Here is a 17423-nt window from a genome sequence, read left to right on the forward strand (position 1 = left end):
AAAGGGCTGGAGAAATAAAGCAATATCAGCAAACATCTGAGGCTGTGTAAGCATAAAAAACAGCACCTAGCCTGGATTATAATGTATGCAAAGTAAAATAGGAGGTGAGTAAAATGGAAAAGCAAAGAATCCAGAAGTTAAAAAAAAAAAATTGATTCTTTGCTTTTCCATTCTGCCTACTCCTATTTCACTATACACATGTTTTTATATAACCTTATTTTTTTAAATATAATACCAACTAGATAAATTGGAGAATTTAGAATATAAATATTAGGGTTGAAAACTATACCCATTAGGTCAAAATTAATTTTGATTAACTATTTGAACTGCTAATTTCGATTAACTATTTGAACTTCTATTTAAGTAAATGCGGATTTATTCTTATAATTTCCTAAGGAGCTTCTATATTTTTATCTTATCCATATAATTTCCATTATATCAGGTATTTTTCTATTCATTATTTTATTTTATATCTTATTCATAAAACTTCTATTCTTATTTTATTCATAAAACTTCTAATATATCAGGTAATTTTTCTAATCATTATTGGATTTATAAAGCAATGGGTATTCTAAAATTTCTTCTAATTTACATCAAATATCACTACATACTATAATACCAGGATCCTTACTAAAAGGTGAGGCAGTTACATTCCTGGTAAATACCAAGTATCTACATAATATGCTGTTTTCTGTGCTTTTGCTTTCTGCTTGCTAACTCTAAATTTTTATGCATCAAAACCTATTAGAGAAATTCGAGGTCTATTACTATCGTTATTCCTCTTCGCCTTAATTTTAGGCATAAGCCTTTCCTTTTCACTACAAAAATAAATAGTTGGTACTCACATTTATTATTCTTGATTCACTTCCATTATTTTTATTATTAATTTTCACTGCTATCTGTTGGGCTAGTGGTTATTCTGCCAGTTTTCTGCTAAATTTAATGTATATTAAAGTAATTAAACTAAATTGATAATAATAATATATTCACAGTAAATTCTCAGTATATTTGAACATAGAAAACCTGGCAAACAGAAACAGATAGCCTCAGCTAATTATTGGTTGGGCTAGCCCTAGTTAACGTTCCATTCAATGTAAACATATATCTATAATTAGCTATATCATCATTTTAATTTTACTATTTTATTTTATTTTATTATATTCTATGTTTTATTTATAGGGTACAACAAAGAAGTTAACTTAGGTTACCTAAATACTTGGCCCTTTGACCTAATGGATATAGTTTTCACCCCTAATACTTATATTCTAGATTCTCCAATTTATCCAGTTGGTATTATATTTAAAAAATTAAGGTTATATACAGATTTATGTAATGTTCAATCAATAATGTCATGGCATCATAGCATAAATTAACCTTTAAAAAGGTTGTTATATCTAGATTTATTAAAATACTGCATAAGATCTGCATACAAATATAACATACAGGTTGAGGCATGCCACATGTGGTTATTTACAATGCTTGATATCACATCTAACAAATATCATCAATTGAAATTCATACCGGATAATCTATATAATACAAAATTAATAAATAGGTAGCTCAAAGAAATACATGAACATTTTGTAATTACTCCCGTTGACAAAGCTGCTTGCAATTATGCAATTATATGTAAGTCATATTATATAGAAATTATTTTTTATTTATTTATTTTTTTATGAAAACCCCAAACATGAAAAGTATCAAAACCTATAGTACTTAGTACCATGCATGGGTTGAAGGAGAAGTATGGGGGGGGGATGCCGAAAACTTTGCTCTAGAGACTAAACATGGGTTTCAACACTTCAAGCCTCCAATAAGCCAAAGTGGTGGTATTTCACTGGTTGATGAAAGTCATCTACCACCTGTTAGTATTAAAAATGAACTGCAGTCTAGTAGTACATATAAATACATAGCATCTTCACCTAATATAATAATGAAAAAATTAATTGCGTTACATAAAAAATTAAAGTTAAAGTATAATAACCTAAAATACCCGTTTATATAGGGTATACCCAAATTTCAAAAATCACCTATTGCATTTAGATTCATAACATCATGTAGAGATAGTTATGCTTAAATTCCAGGAAAAAGGTTAGAAAAGTTACTTAAAATTATACTAAATAACGTAAATAAAACTATTATAATAAATAACAACTTTCCAATTATAAATGCAATAAAAAATAACAATATTCAGCAAATAAAAACATTCGATTTTAACAGTTTATTCACTAGTATTAATCTTGACAATTTAAAAGTTGTTCTCCAGAAACTATATTTGGAAAATAAAAATGCTATAAAGTTTGATTTAACCTACTGGGATACTCTAATAAATTTATGTATCTTTAATAATTATGTATATGACGGAACATCGATATACTTACAAGTGAATGGCACCCCTATGGGAAGTCCAGCATCAAGCATAATTGCAAACCTCTATCTATATTATACAGAAAGAGCATTCCAAGATAACCTACTTATATTTAGATACGTAGATGATCTATGTGTGTTTAATTGTCCACATTTCGTTCAGGATTACAGTAAATTATATCCAGAAGAACTTGTATTAGAAAAAACTAATAGTTCTGATACTATAGCAAATTACCTGGATCTTCATATAGAAATATTTCATAATAATATAAATATAAATGTATATAATAAAAGAAATGCATTTAATTTCAATATAGTCGGCCTTACAAACTGGAGATCTAATATATCAAAATCAGTGCATGCTAATATCATTTTATCCCAGTGTCTGAGGATTGTTTACATTTGCAATAATAATAAAAACTGTTCAGCAAACATAATAGCATTGTACAATAAGTTGATTAATAATAATTTCTCCATTTCTTACCTGAAATACCACTTCAGAAAAGCAATAAACATAATTAATTTCAAAAATTTGTTTTCTTCAATATAATTGCCATAATTACAGATTTAGGGCCATGTATATATGTACATAGGGTACACTTTGCTTTCTTGGTGTCTTACGGCGTAGAAAACTTGTACCCACCGGCTTGCAAATTATAGTGTATAATATATATATATATTTTTTTTCCCCCTACATAGTTAAATTCATTTAAGTTTACTTAAGTTCACACTGAGGTAACTTGCAAATTCAGCTCAGGGTCCTACTATAGGAATGGGTTTGCAATCCCGGGCATACCCAAGCCACAACTTATATCTTGTATTGTCTTTAAACTGTCCTACACTCTATTTTTATTTCTCCGAAATTATTAGGGTAATCCGAGGATGTAGGAGAAACTACTTCTTATCTATACTACTATTTTTCGCCTTTATGGAGTTCAGATTCTATTATTCCTACTCTTTTAGTTTTTCTTCTTACTATCTGCATGGTTCTCTTTGCGTTAACTTAAATCTGATTACTTAAATTTGATTTGTTAATTAATTAATTATTTTTATTTTATTTATTTATTATTACCATATCCATCACATAGGGGGCACCACATATTATTGTGATCTTGACGATTACTGTTGTTACTACGTTATGTCCTGGTAGATACGCATTATACTATATATTTAATCTTATTTTAATCATTAAATTGCATTCTCTGTCGGGTCAACGATGATTAACATATGCTTACATTTATAATTGCTTACTTATAATTTCTTACTTTTGATGCTAAATTTTCTTAACTACTTTTAATTATCTATATTTGGTTTAAATTCAAATTACTTAGCATATATTGATCATTACAGAAACAGAGAACTTCTTGTCGTTTTTTTGCATTCAGTCTGGGTAGTTGGCCCCATTTGAAGTCATTTGGATTGTGGGTAAACAACGATAACATTTTTTTTTTTTTTTTTTTAGTTTTTTAAATCCTTTGCATTTTCTTAAAATTCCTGAATGGTATTATTTGATTTACCTGTTCTATTATTATCTTCAATATTTTATACATATATATATATATATATATATATATATATATATATATATAGAAACAAAGTGCAACAGGTGGAATTGTAAAGAAAACAAGGTGCCAAAACTAGTAGGAAACAGAAAAATTAAGGTGGAAGATAGGAAAAGAATACGAAGAACTGAAATGATGCACTGAATTATCCGAAATTAAAGGCTGAATTAATAAGCCAATTAAAAGGAAAGAAGCTATATGGGAGAAAAAAATATAATAATGATTAATAAGTTGCAAAGAAATAGCAATCATCAAATTAAAGGTGGGAAAATAATTTGATGTTATGAAAACCTAATAATAAAAGAAGGAAAAATAAAGGTTAAAATATTAGAAATATTTGATGAAAGTTAAAAAGTTTGATACATAATGCAGGTACAGGCAGTTCCCACTTTAAGAGGTTTTTTTTTTTTTTTTTTGTTCCAAGTATCAACAAAATAGAATATATATAAACATTAATAAATGCTAAAAACATAAATACAGCATTTCCAGCCATAAATGCTACTGTGCATGTTTGTTCAGACAGACAACAGCATTTCACTGACTCACATAACATAAAGCTGTTAACCATACTGACGTTACAAAGAGTGGTTGGGTTGCTCTTCATTTTTGCTGTCTTTTGTCTTATTTCAAATTTATTTCTCTTATTAATACTGTATAAGTATGCCAAAACAAAGTAATATTACAGAGAGTGATGTTAATAAAAAGAAACAGCAAAGAGGAACTGGAAACAAAATATGAGATCATAAGCAAACATGATCTCATTATTCTTCTTCATCATCATCAAGTCGATCATAATGAAGGATAAACATTCTTTAGCATTTATATGACATAATTAATTTCTCTATTATAATTTGGTTAAATAAATAAACTTTGGATAAATAAATCATTGTTTAAGCATAAACTACTGTTTTGTTGACCTTTATTTAAAATTACTATGGTCAAATTTCATGGTTCAGAATGTAATCCCTGTTTTTAACATTATGTCTATGGGAAATAAATTCCCGTTTTACGAGTTTTCGCTTTACTACAAGCACATGCTACAAACAAATTAACTCAAAGTCGAGAACTACCTGTATTCCATCAGGGACCACCCGATTATGTATCAATAAATTGTGTTTCTATGCATACTTATACTAATAGAACTAAAATATCAAAAGGAAACTAAAAAAAAGTGCATGATTTTTTTTTTTTTTTTTTTTTGCTAAAGCAATAAATCTTCCACAAAATCACACAGTGCTCATAATTAAAATTAAGGCAATTGAATAAGAGCTAAGATAAAATAAAAATCAACAAATAAAAGTGCAATCTGGGTTAATGGTGAGTGGGTGACATAATTTCTGAGTAAAAAAAAAATATAAAATTATAGGGATAAATTATATAATTTAATTAATATTAATTAAATTATTATCAATAATTGATTATTTATTATTAACAATTAAATATTTCAATAAATTATTAATTTATTTAATTAATGATTACCTCAGTAATTAAATAATATATTATTTAATTAATTATTAATTGAATAATAAATTATTATTAAATTTTATAAAATTATAAAAGTATAGGGACAAGAAATAAGTCATGGTAAGGAAAGTGAAAAGTAGTGAAACAAAGGAGATGAAGATCACAGAAGGAGAGTAAGAGTGTCCATATTGCCTTCAAGTTGCACTAATACCTCTATGGACAGAAGAAAGAAGAGTAGACTGTGAAAAGATATTAAGTAAAGAGAAGAATTTAAAGGATACTCTGGCAAGATAGGGGTGTAAAGACCCAAACTCTTAGAGAGTGCCCTGGCTGAGAGAGTGTTAGAAGAAGAAAAAGCTAATACCAAATGCCTGTAATATCTAATATGTTTTGGAGAAAAAAAAAATAATAATAATTTTTTTTGGAAAATCAAAAATATAAAGCCAAAAATAAAAACGGAAGTCGTTTAAAATTAGAAAAGGCAGAATACAGAGAAATATTCAATTGTGAATAAGACAGCAGAGAAAAGTAAATATCCTGAATTCCTGAGAACTGCGGTGTGTTTCCTTAAGGGTGGGAAAACGTACAGTGGAACTATATAATACTAGTAGGCAAAATTTGACAAAGAACAGCAGCAGCAAAGCTGGCATATTTGTGAAGTAGTGAGAAGTTGGAATTAATATATATGAAGCAAAATGCAGATGTAAAAGAGAATTATGCAAATAGAAGGAAGAATGAGTGCCATCTATCAGTTTTAGTCTAGTATATATATATAAAGTTTCACAAGATAAGCATTCGAATGGAAATGAAAAGAACAGTGCAGTTTATGGCACCAAGGAAGAAAAAGTGATTAATCGACTGGAAAGAGAGTTGATTGAAACTAGAGCTTTCTTAAAAAAGGTTCCTGATAGAGAATTCTAAGAAAGTGAGATAAATTATAGTCCTGGAGATGAAAAACTATTAAATACAGTTAGCAAATTGTAGTAAAAAATTCCAGTAGTTGAATTCAAGGTGTCGTCATACACAAGACATCATAAAGTAACAGAATTAAAAAATTCTGAAATTAAACCTGAAATAAATTTGACAAATAGTTACATGAAAGATAGCTGCAAGTCAGGATGGTTAATTCACAGTAAATTCAAGATATCAAATATTTGGATTTCAGGAAAGCTTTTGACACGGTTGCGTATGGAAGACTACTGTACAAATTGGAGCAGAATGGTATTAAGGGTAAGTTGCTACAATGGGTAAAAGGGTAGCTGAGTGGGAAAAGACAGAGTGGTAATCAATGGATGCTGCTCTTTGTGGACTAATGTTATTAGTGGAGTCCCACAGGGTTCAGTGTTGGGCCCAATGTTGTTTTGTATATTTATCAATGATATTGATGAAGGAATATCAGACTAAGTGTCGAAGTTTGCAGATGATACAAAGGTTGGCAGGGTTGTTAATGACAGTAATGGTAGTGTGCTACTGCAACAGGAACTAAAAAATTTGGGTAGATGGGCTGAGAAATGGCAACTGAAGTTTAACATTGGCAAATGCAAAGTACTGCATATGGGTAGAATTATCCCCAGAGGAACGTACCAACCATGTGGTACTACAATTAGGGTGGTAGAAAATGAAAGACCTGGGAGTAATTGTGAAGTCATATGAAATTTCCTGAGAATGCAGACAGGTGGCAAGAGCAGGTCATGGGGTTTTGTCAATGATATACAGGAATTTTGAAAGCAGGGAAAAGGAGGTGATTATCCCTTTGTAAAAGGGCAATGGTCAGGCCATGCCTTGAGTACAGGTCTGGAGGCCTCATTTTAAGAAGGATGTAGATTTGCTTGAGCATGTACAGAGAAGGGCAACAAGATTGGTGAGGGGAACGAAGGGGTCCACTTACCAAGAGAGGCTTAAGTTCTGCAAATTTCAGAGGCTGGAGACTAGGCACCTGAGAGGTGATCTGAATGAGGTGTATAAGGCCTTGAATGTGTTGAGCACGCTAAATTCTGATAGGATTCTTCAGCTTGCCCAGATTACGAACCTAAGGCAGCATAAATTCAAATTGAGGAAAGACAGTTGTAGAATAGATATGTGGAAATTTGCCTTTAGCCAGCGGGTGGTTTTGCTGGAACAGACTTCCATCTGTCGTTGTGGAAGTTGATGGCTTAAATAAATTCAAGGAGGAACTGGACAAACATTTAGAGGGAATAGTTGTGTGATTTTTTTTTTTTTTTTTTTGGCTGATGCTAAATAAGCTCATATGCTTGCTTTCTTGCATCATGTGCCTCTATTACTATATACAGCAAGGGAGTGAAGTCCTGTAGATATAAAAGGCAACAGATCTATAAAAGCATTGGACTTTAAATGTTACACTCAACATTTAGTCTACGAGCATAGACTTATGCCTAGAACTATTGCAAGAAATGAAAAACATCAATTGGGTCATCATCACTTTATGTGAGATCTGGAGAGGTGAGGATCTGGTCAAACTAAAAGTAGGACATTGTCTGTACTACAAAGGAATAAACAACGGATGGTGCAGTGGAACTGGGTTCCTGATCAATAAAAATCTAACAGATTCAATCATAAAGGTGGAATGTTTTACCGAAAGAACTGCTTATTATGCTATTAAGGTAAATAATTGCTATTCTCTTCAAATTGTTCAAGTTTATGCTCTTACTAGTAGTCATAGATTTGATGAAGACATATTGCATTTTTGCAAACAGGGAAATTATCATTACAAAATTGTAAGGGAGATTTCAATGCAAGAAATGGCAAGATCCAGTATGGGGAAAGATCTGTCAGCCCATATGGAACTGGAAAAAGGGATGATAAAAGCAATATACTAATTGAATTTGCAGAGGAACAAAATTTGTACATTCTGAATTCATTCTTCAAGAAAAATGCCCAATGAAACTGGAAAAGGAGGAGCCCTCTCAAAAATATTAGTGAAATTAACTTCATACTGACAAACAATAAAATGTTCACTAACTGATTAGTCTGGAACCATTTTAATGTTGGATACGACCATTGGTTACTAAGATAAAAAATCAAAAAAAGACTAAAGATACGGTGGATTGATAAAATTGTGAAATTTGTGGTGTTCAATGGCAACAGAAAGCACAAGACCACCTTTCATGGAAGCTTGATGTGCGGGCCCTTCACTTGGTGGCTCACAATGGTTGAAGATGATGATATATATGAATGAAAGCCATTCATATTTTGAGCTACAACACAATTCTGTGCAAACAATACCCCTTAAAAACCACTTCCAAATGTGCAACTGCTATCCCTTTAAAATAACTACTGACTAAAACAGGCATGTCATGTTCATCCATGGTCCATTCCTGCACAGCATGAAACCTGCTATTTGGTTTTTAGGAGTATTAGCAACTAAGGCCATATTGCTCCGGGATATGCAGTGGTCATTCCCTGACCTTTCCGCATCTTCCGTATTTGGTGGTGACAGGCTCAAACCCCCGGTCCAATCAAGAAGCTTGTGCTATGCACTGCTGCTCCTTCCCACCTGGCTATGGATTGTTATTGGGTGTTTTTTTTTTTTTTTTGGGAGCATTAGCAACTAAGGCCATATTGCTTCGGGAATATGTGGTGGTCATTCCCTGACCTTTCCGCATCCTCCGTATTTGGTGGTGAAGGGGTTCAAACACCGGTCTAATCAAGAAGCGTGTGCTACGCACTGCTGCTCCTTCCCCACCTGGCTACAGAGGCGCCTCGTGAAACCTCTTACAATATAACACTTACAATTGCCTGCAAACATGTAGGCAATTGTAAGTGTTATATGCCCCCTTCTCCTTAAGTTTAAAAGTAATATGTCACAAAATATGTTACTTTAATAATAAAAAAAAATTAAAAAAAAAAAAAAATTCACTGGCCCACGATTTTTCAAAAATATTCATTTTTAGCAATATCTGATTTTCTGTATTGCTTTTTTATGCTTTATGTAACTTCCCCAATATTTAACATTATTACAACCACGTAATAAGAATGTTATTAATATCATATAATAAATATGCTGGAGTTTTGTATTTAATAATTAAATATAAAAAAAATTAAACAGTAAATATAAACATTCAAAAATAAATAATTAGTGGTAAGGAACTGTTTTTATCTAAGAAGCCTGCAACATTTACCTTTTATCCATTTTGGCAACTATCCAAAAAAAATTGTATACACCTATGACTGAAACCCTTTGGGAGTACTAGATCATGAAGCATGTTTAAAATGCACTACACGCTACTTAATTTTTGCTCATTTGAGACTGCTGCCTGTGAAATTGTCTTTACACTTGACGACTACCTTTCATAGTGGTTCCTTTTTCACAGAAGAAAACCCCTCACGTCAATGAGAAATTCTGGGAGTGAAGGTGAAAAAAATGCAATTAATGATGGTGAAATTTCACACATTTATTTAATGAAAAAAACTTTCAAGCCTACAGGCCAGTAAGGCTCCTGGGGCTGATAGCATTTACCCTATAATCTTGAAGGAGGTAGCAAGTGAGTGCATAGAACCATTGAGGCTAATTATGAGAGCATCACTGGACTCGGGAGTGATTCCGTTGGATTGGAAAAGTGTGAATGTATCTCCAATATATAAAGGTAGTTCTAAGAGTGAAGTGGGAAATTACCGGCCTGTTAATCTTCAGTAGTAGGGAAAATCATGGTGACAATAATCAAGGGTGGAATTCAGGATCACTTAGATAGAAATGAAATTCTGAAGATTACTCAGCATGGTTTTGTAAAGGGAAAATCATGTTTAACTAATCTGGTTAGCTATTTCGACAGGGTCACTCAAGAGCTGGACTTAGGGAATAATTTTGACGTTGTGGATAATCCAAATCCAAATAATTTATTTGGATTTCATCAAAGCATTTGACTCAGTCCCACATCAGTGGTTACTTTATAAGCTGGAACAGGTTGGAATCACAGGGAAAATCCTTAGATGGGTAGCAGAGTGGCTTCAGGGCAGGAGGCAGAGGGTTGTGATAAATGGTTGTTCCTCAGTTGGGTTGATGTAAGAAGTGGGGTTCCCCAAGGATCAGTATTAGGACCATTGTTGTTTTTGATTTTCATAAATGGCATTGATGAAGAGATAGAGGGTGTGATGTCTAAATTTGCAGATGATTTAAAGATTGGTATTGTAGTTAATGATTGCCACCAAGCAGAGCTTCTTCAGAATGACCTAGATAGACTTCAGAAATGGTCAGAAAAATGGCAGCTATGCTTTAATCCAGCAAAGTGTAAGTTGGCAGAGTTGAACTAAAACCAATAGTGGAGGAAAGGGATTTGGGTATTATGATATGGTCAGATATGAAGTTCTCCAAGCATTGTAGACTGGTTGCAAGGAGAGCCCATGGCGTCCTATTGATGATTTATCGAACAATCGCCCAATTAGTAGAGATAAGGACGTCATAATCCCATTATATAAGGCTATTGTTAGATCACACTTGGAATACTGTGTTCAAGTATGGAGACCACACCTAAAGAAAGACATTGTTCTTCTTGAAAGGGTCTAAAGATGGGTAACTCGCCTGGTGAAACCAGCAAAAGGGCATCCATATCAGGAAAGACTTCAAATATGTGGGTTGCAGAGCTTGGAAAGTAAGCACCTTAGAAGTGACTTGATTGAGGTGTTTAAGGCTCTGAGAGGAATAAGAAAAATGAATAACGATGAAATTTTCAAGGTTATAAATGATTCTAGAACAAGGGGCCATAATTTCAAGTCACGGGGGGAGTTGTTTAGACTGGATTGCAGGAAGTTTTATTTTAGCCAGCGAGTTAAAAATTACTGGAATAAGTTACCTACATGGGTGGTAGAGGCCGACAGTCGAGGAAATTCAAAGGTCAGCTGGACAATTACTTAAGGGAGGAGGGAAATGCATAGGGAAATGCATTTTCTCTTATTAATTTTTATTATTTTTTTTAAAATTTTCTTCTTATTATTTTATTTTATGTATTTTTGTTATTTTATTATTATTATTATTACTTTATTTTATGTATTTTTTTGTTATTTTATTTTATTTTTTTGGTTGGTGCAGCATAAGCCATAGGCTTCCTTGCATCATGTGGCATTACTAATACTAATTTTTTTTTTGTAGTTATTAGCGCATCGGCTTCTGTAGCCATAATGCACCTCCCAAAGTTTTTGCAGTACTTTGATCCAAGCCCGAGGCGGGATTCAAACCTGCGACTTTTGAGTTTCCAGGCAAGCACTTTACCCACCCGGCTAGCCCGACCGGCACTAATTCTAATACTTTTGATATTATAAATAGGTTTTGCAGTGAGCAACTATTATCAATTATAATTCATGGACATCCCAAAATGTGATCAACTGACAAACAAATAAATAGTAACTAAAGACACACAACAAAAGAAAACAAAGAATATAATACTGAACACATTAGCACATATTTCACGTACATTGTTTTATTAAAATATATATTGATATACTGAACTCATTAGCACATATTTTATGTACGTTATTTTATTAATATATAAATGATATTCATTTTTTATACACTGCACAAAGAAATAGCTAGGTCGAATCTCTTCTGCAGAGAGGTTGTTATTGTTATTTAGGTTTTTAGGAGCATTAGCAACTAAGGCCATATTGCTCCGGGATATGCAGTGGTCATTCCCTGACCTTTCGCATCCTCCGTATTTGGTGGTGACGGGATCAAACCCCGGTCTAATCAAGAAGCGTGTGCTACGCACTGTTGCTCCTTCCCACCTGGCTACAGAGGCAACTGCAGAGAGGTTAGAAAATTACATTTCATGATGTGTATATGCTGTAAGAAGAACAGAAAAAAAAAAAAAAAAGCAAAGAGTTGTCCATTTTGTACATTAATCAAATTATTTTTTTATTATTATTATTATTATTACAAAACTATTTTTTAACACAGCCTGGAAAAGGTCATTAGGATGTAATATGTTAATCCAGAGGTTCCCAAACTTTCTCAGTTCACGGCGCCCTTAGTGTCCCAGTAATTTTTTCACGGCACCCCTAGGCCAAAAGAAATACCTAGCACAGTGGTTTTCGACCTTTTAATATATACCTATACAAAAATTTTATTCTTTATATAGAGGTACTAAATAAAGATCAATTATAGATACCACAAAATTAAAGGTACGGTACAATGGATACTGGACACCTTTTTATAATGAAATAAATGTATAAATTTCAAAATAAATAAATAATAACTTTATGTAAGTTAAACCGAAATTACACTCCACCCCAAGAATGTTGTTGCAGCACCTAGGTTGAAAACCACTGTGTTAAGCAGTACACTAAGCACAAAATTGTTCTGAGATATACAGAGATGAAACAGCAAATCATGGAACTTTTCTGGGCATACCACACAGGGTTAAGGAAGATAATGGCTCACTTACCATAAAAAAAATAACAATAAAAAAATAATTTTTTTTATCCAAAGGGATTTTTTTCATGTACTTTTTTTTTTGACAATAGATTAAGAGTTTTGATCGCTTATGTTACTTTACCTATAATAATATAATACTACCACTAATAAATCTTGAAATTGCCTTCAACATACAAACCAAAAAAAAAAAAAAATTACCTTGTGCATTCTTTTATTTTCACTGTATCGGTTGTAGTCTATAAAAAATATAAAAAAAAAAAAAAAAAACATTACCACAAAATATTTTGACATATAAAATAAAAATCAATGAATAATATAATATGAATTACTCTTGTTCATAGACAGCTGCAATAACACTGAAAAATTCATTTACAGACAACACATATCCAAAACCAAATTAACTACTTTATAATATTAATGTGGCTATCTGAAGAGATCTGGTCATCTCTTTGCAAGTTCAAACATTTAAGATCAGTCAGTACCATAATTATTTGCATAATGTTTTAGCTATTTTACTCTGATAAGGTATAAAAATATAAAAATTATATAATAACATATGCATTATTTTGTTTCAGAATATTGATTCAGCAACAAATTGACTAGAATTAAAGTTTTACCGTGATGCACAAGAATTGAAAAAAGAAAGGAGAAAAAAAAGAAATAGAAAGCATTTGAATTTGGTAGGTATATCCAACAGGAACTGTGCAAAAATAATTTAGATCATGAAGCTATCATCACTGCAGTCATAGATGTACAGTACTTAATGGCATGTAAATTAAAGCGATATACCAGTATAAATTTAAAGCAAGTACTTTAAAGCAAACTGCTTTATAATTATTAGTGAATGATGCTGCGGAACAAAAAAAAACTGTGCCAAATACATTGTTCATCCTTTCAAGTGATGATGAAATTTGCGCCAGGAACAATAAAATGTTATATGCATTAACAGTTATCAGCTGAGCCAGAAGTCCTAACAAACAAATTCAGAGTATCTAGCAAGAGTTCCACAGAAGATTCAAAAGAAGACTTCACAGAAAAACTCAACTTTTCAAAGAAAGGGGCAGATTAAGGAAGACAGTTGCAGCAAGACACGTGACATGTTTGTGTCATAAAAACCAATGTTCCAACAAAGTAGATTTTGCTTCTAACATGTAATTAATTGACAACCTAAAAAAAAAAAAAAAGTATTTATTTACATCTGGGGATTTTTTCACAATTATTAATATCGCAAGTAATTTCAGAAACAATAATGCATTGTAAACAGTGCAGAAAAAGTAATGGATGACCCCTTATCACAGGTTGTTAAAGATTACACTTCCCATAATTTCTTGACAATTGAGATGTTCAGTGGCTCAGCAACAGGCAAGGCCACCAAAACCAATTATGTTTTTAAACAACAAAATGATTAATAAATAAACACTCTTGTCCCTAGAATTAAAGTGTACTCTTGAGAAGAGCAAGCTAGTATCTAAGGTTGTCAATATACGTGAACTGAAATCATTCTAAAAATTGAACAGCCTCCTAATATAACTTCTAATTATAAAAATTAGAAAATTATAACATTGAAAAATTATTACAAAAAATTAGAAAATTATTATAAAAATTATTAAAAATTTTATATGAGAAGGCTGAATAATTATAAAAATTGTTCAGAATCCTAATATATAAAATTAAATATATTGCGGAAAAACAATAGGGTGAAGAAGAGTGCGGTATGTCTGCCAGAGACTAAAGTTGATGACGTTAGAGAGTAGCTAACGACTTTTAAGGGTAAGAAAGGTGATCTTGTTGTACACTAATGATATTAAGAAAGAGTAGGAGATCTGAAGATGTAATTAACAAGTACAGAAAAATCTTGAGAAAGAGTGAAGAGTTAAGTTTCAAACTAAGTGTCTGGAATCCTTCAACCAAAGTACAAAGGTTCTGCACATTTTATAATACTGCAGATTTTCTTCCACTGAGTTTTTGTTGTAAAACTTCCGCACACATTCATAAACAGTTGAAGGGTGCATCCTTTGCTCTGCTTAAACAATTTTAAAATGGCAATGCCAAGTAAACACAGAGGAAACAAACAATATGCAATAGATACATAGACACAGTTGAGCATGTTACTACCCCAACATTACTGCCAACTATGAGCACATGCAAGCATTATTATTGTAGGTAATACAACAGATCAGTATGATATCTACTTCCCTAAACTGCAGCAAGATAAACATACATGAGTAAACAAAAAATCCTGTATACGTAGAAACTATAATGTGATGTGAAATTTTAAGAATGATTTCCTAAATCTACACAAAACAAAAATTGACTGCAAAAAATTTGACTATATTATCTGCAAACAGATAATAAACAAGTGGTGGTAAAAATCACGTTGACCAGTATTATTAAAAGGGGTTGTGATGAGAGAAGTGGTATTATTATTATTATTATTTTTCTTTTCTTCGCTGATGCTGTATATGCTTGTTTCCTTCCATCATTCATCACCACTAATGCACAAGAAACATGACATTTCTATTATTAGTTGATTCAAACTTCAAAATATTCATGTATAAACAGTCAAAAACCTTCTGAGAGATAACCGTGATTAAACTTCAAATTCTGCAATAAAACAATACACATTATGAAAACGCACACAGTAAACTGCTTCTTTTATAGAAAAGATAACTAGACATCAGATTATTCGCATTTGTGCATGTAAATGCATATTTTAGGCATATGAATTGTTAGAAGATATAAATAATAGCAACACCGCATATTTCAGTAAAACAATAAAACCTGGAAATATGATTTTATTTTAATTACTGTGAAGTTTCTCAAGCACAGCAGAAACTAAACACTTTCTTAAGTGTTTTGCATCGGTTATTAATGCAAAAATTATTAATATTACTACTGATTGCAATATATATATACACAGTGCAACCTTCATATTTAGCGTTACATTAGCATTAGCAGAGGCATATGATGCAATAAAGCAAGCTTATGCAGCATCAGCCAAAAAACTTCCACTTCACCCCTCTGTTCATTCGAAATACCTGTCCAGCTGAGCCTTCAATTTATTTAGGCTATCAACTTCCACAACAAGGGATGGAAGTCTGTTCCACCAACCAACTACCCGCTGGCTAAAGGCATATTTCCACACATCTATCCTACATCTGTCTTTCCTCGATTTGAATTTATGCCCTCTCAGGTGATTATTCTGAGCAAGAGGCAGAATCCCATCAGCACTGAGCATGCTCAAACCATTCAAACCTTTATACACCTCTATCAGATCACCACGCCGGTGCCTAGTCTCCAGACACTGTAATTTGCAAAACTTAAGCCTTCCTTCGTAAGAGCAATCCTTTGCTCAATTCATTGTAAGAGCAATCCGTAAGGTGTGGCCTGACCATTGCCAATGCCACACTGATAGAAAATTTCCTGTATACCATAAGACACCATGAGCTACTCTTGCAGCCCGTCTGCACTGCTCAGAGAACTTCATATCTGCCTGCACTATTACCCCCAGGTCCTTTTCATTCTCTACCAATGTCAGTGCAGTACCACAGAGTTCATACATTGCTCTGGGGTTGCTGTTTCCCATATGTAGTACTTTACATTTGTCAATATTAAACTTCATTTGCCACCTCTTAAGCCCATCTGCTCAACCTTTCCAGATCCTGTTGCAGCAGCATTGCATCAGTAGTGTCCTTAACAATCCTGCCAACCTTTGCATTGTCTCCAAACTTGGATATTAAACTGATATACCATTAGCAATATTATTTATAAATACAGAAAAGAATAATGGACCCAACATTGAACCCTGAGGGACTCCACTAACAACATTAGTCCACGATGAGTACTGTCCATTAATTACCACTCTCTCACTCTCTCTCTCTCTCTCTCTCTCTCTCAACCATCCCTTTAACCATAGCAGCAATTTGCCTCCAATGCCACACTGCTCAAACTTGTGCAGCAGTCTTCCATATGCAACAGTATCAAAAGAATTTCTAAGATCCAAGTATATAATATCAAAGTTATTCCCTGCATCCAGTTCTTTTGTGACTGCATCATAGTATCCAATCAAATTGGTCAGGCAAGACTTCCCCTTAACAAAATCATGCTGTGTGCGAGCTATAACTGAAGTCTTGTCTAGATGATCCTGCAGTGCTGCTTTAACCAGTGCCTCCATTAATTTTCCTGGAACAGAAGTTAAACTCACAGGTCTATAATTACTTGTCTCAGCCTTTGATCCTCCTTTGCGAATTGGGGTCACATTTGCACACCTCCTGCTATGGGTACCTCTCCTGGGTCCAAGGAAGCTCTCATAATTATGGCTAAGGGTTTCCTTACTTCCTTTGTTGCCTCGTTTAATGTAACTGGATAGATCCCATCCACCCCAGGTGCCTTTCTTGTGTTTATCTTCAACAATTTCTCCTCCACTTTACTCTCAGTTATTACAAGAATATCTAGCTTACTGCCAGAGTTGAATACACAACTGGCATTCCCATCGCTGAATAACTCCTCATGTGTGAATGTCGATGCAAAATATTCATTTAGTTTGTTAGCTACCTGAGCAGGATCATCAACAGTTGACTTGATATTGAATCAATGGTTCAATATCAAGTGGACCAATCTGATTCATCCCCTTCCTTCTAGAGTTT

At 32.7% G+C, this 17423-nt stretch overlaps 1 protein-coding gene across 3 annotated transcripts in view; it reads right to left on the reverse strand.

The window, feature by feature from the left end:
* Positions 1 to 17423, reverse strand: part of Graf (GTPase regulator associated with FAK) — a 537792-nt gene that overhangs the window by 253095 nt on the left and 267274 nt on the right. For all 3 annotated transcript variants that reach the window (XM_090379073.1, XM_090379075.1, XM_090379076.1), the window contains one exon: positions 12976 to 13013. In XM_090379073.1, the coding sequence (XP_090235199.1) occupies positions 12976 to 13013 (38 nt within the window). The remainder of the gene's footprint in view (positions 1 to 12975; positions 13014 to 17423) is intronic.

The sequence above is a fragment of the Mastigoproctus giganteus genome, chromosome 8 (assembly GCF_048544385.1).
Source record: "Mastigoproctus giganteus isolate SK-2022 chromosome 8, ASM4854438v1, whole genome shotgun sequence".
NCBI lineage: Eukaryota > Metazoa > Arthropoda > Arachnida > Uropygi > Thelyphonidae > Mastigoproctus > Mastigoproctus giganteus.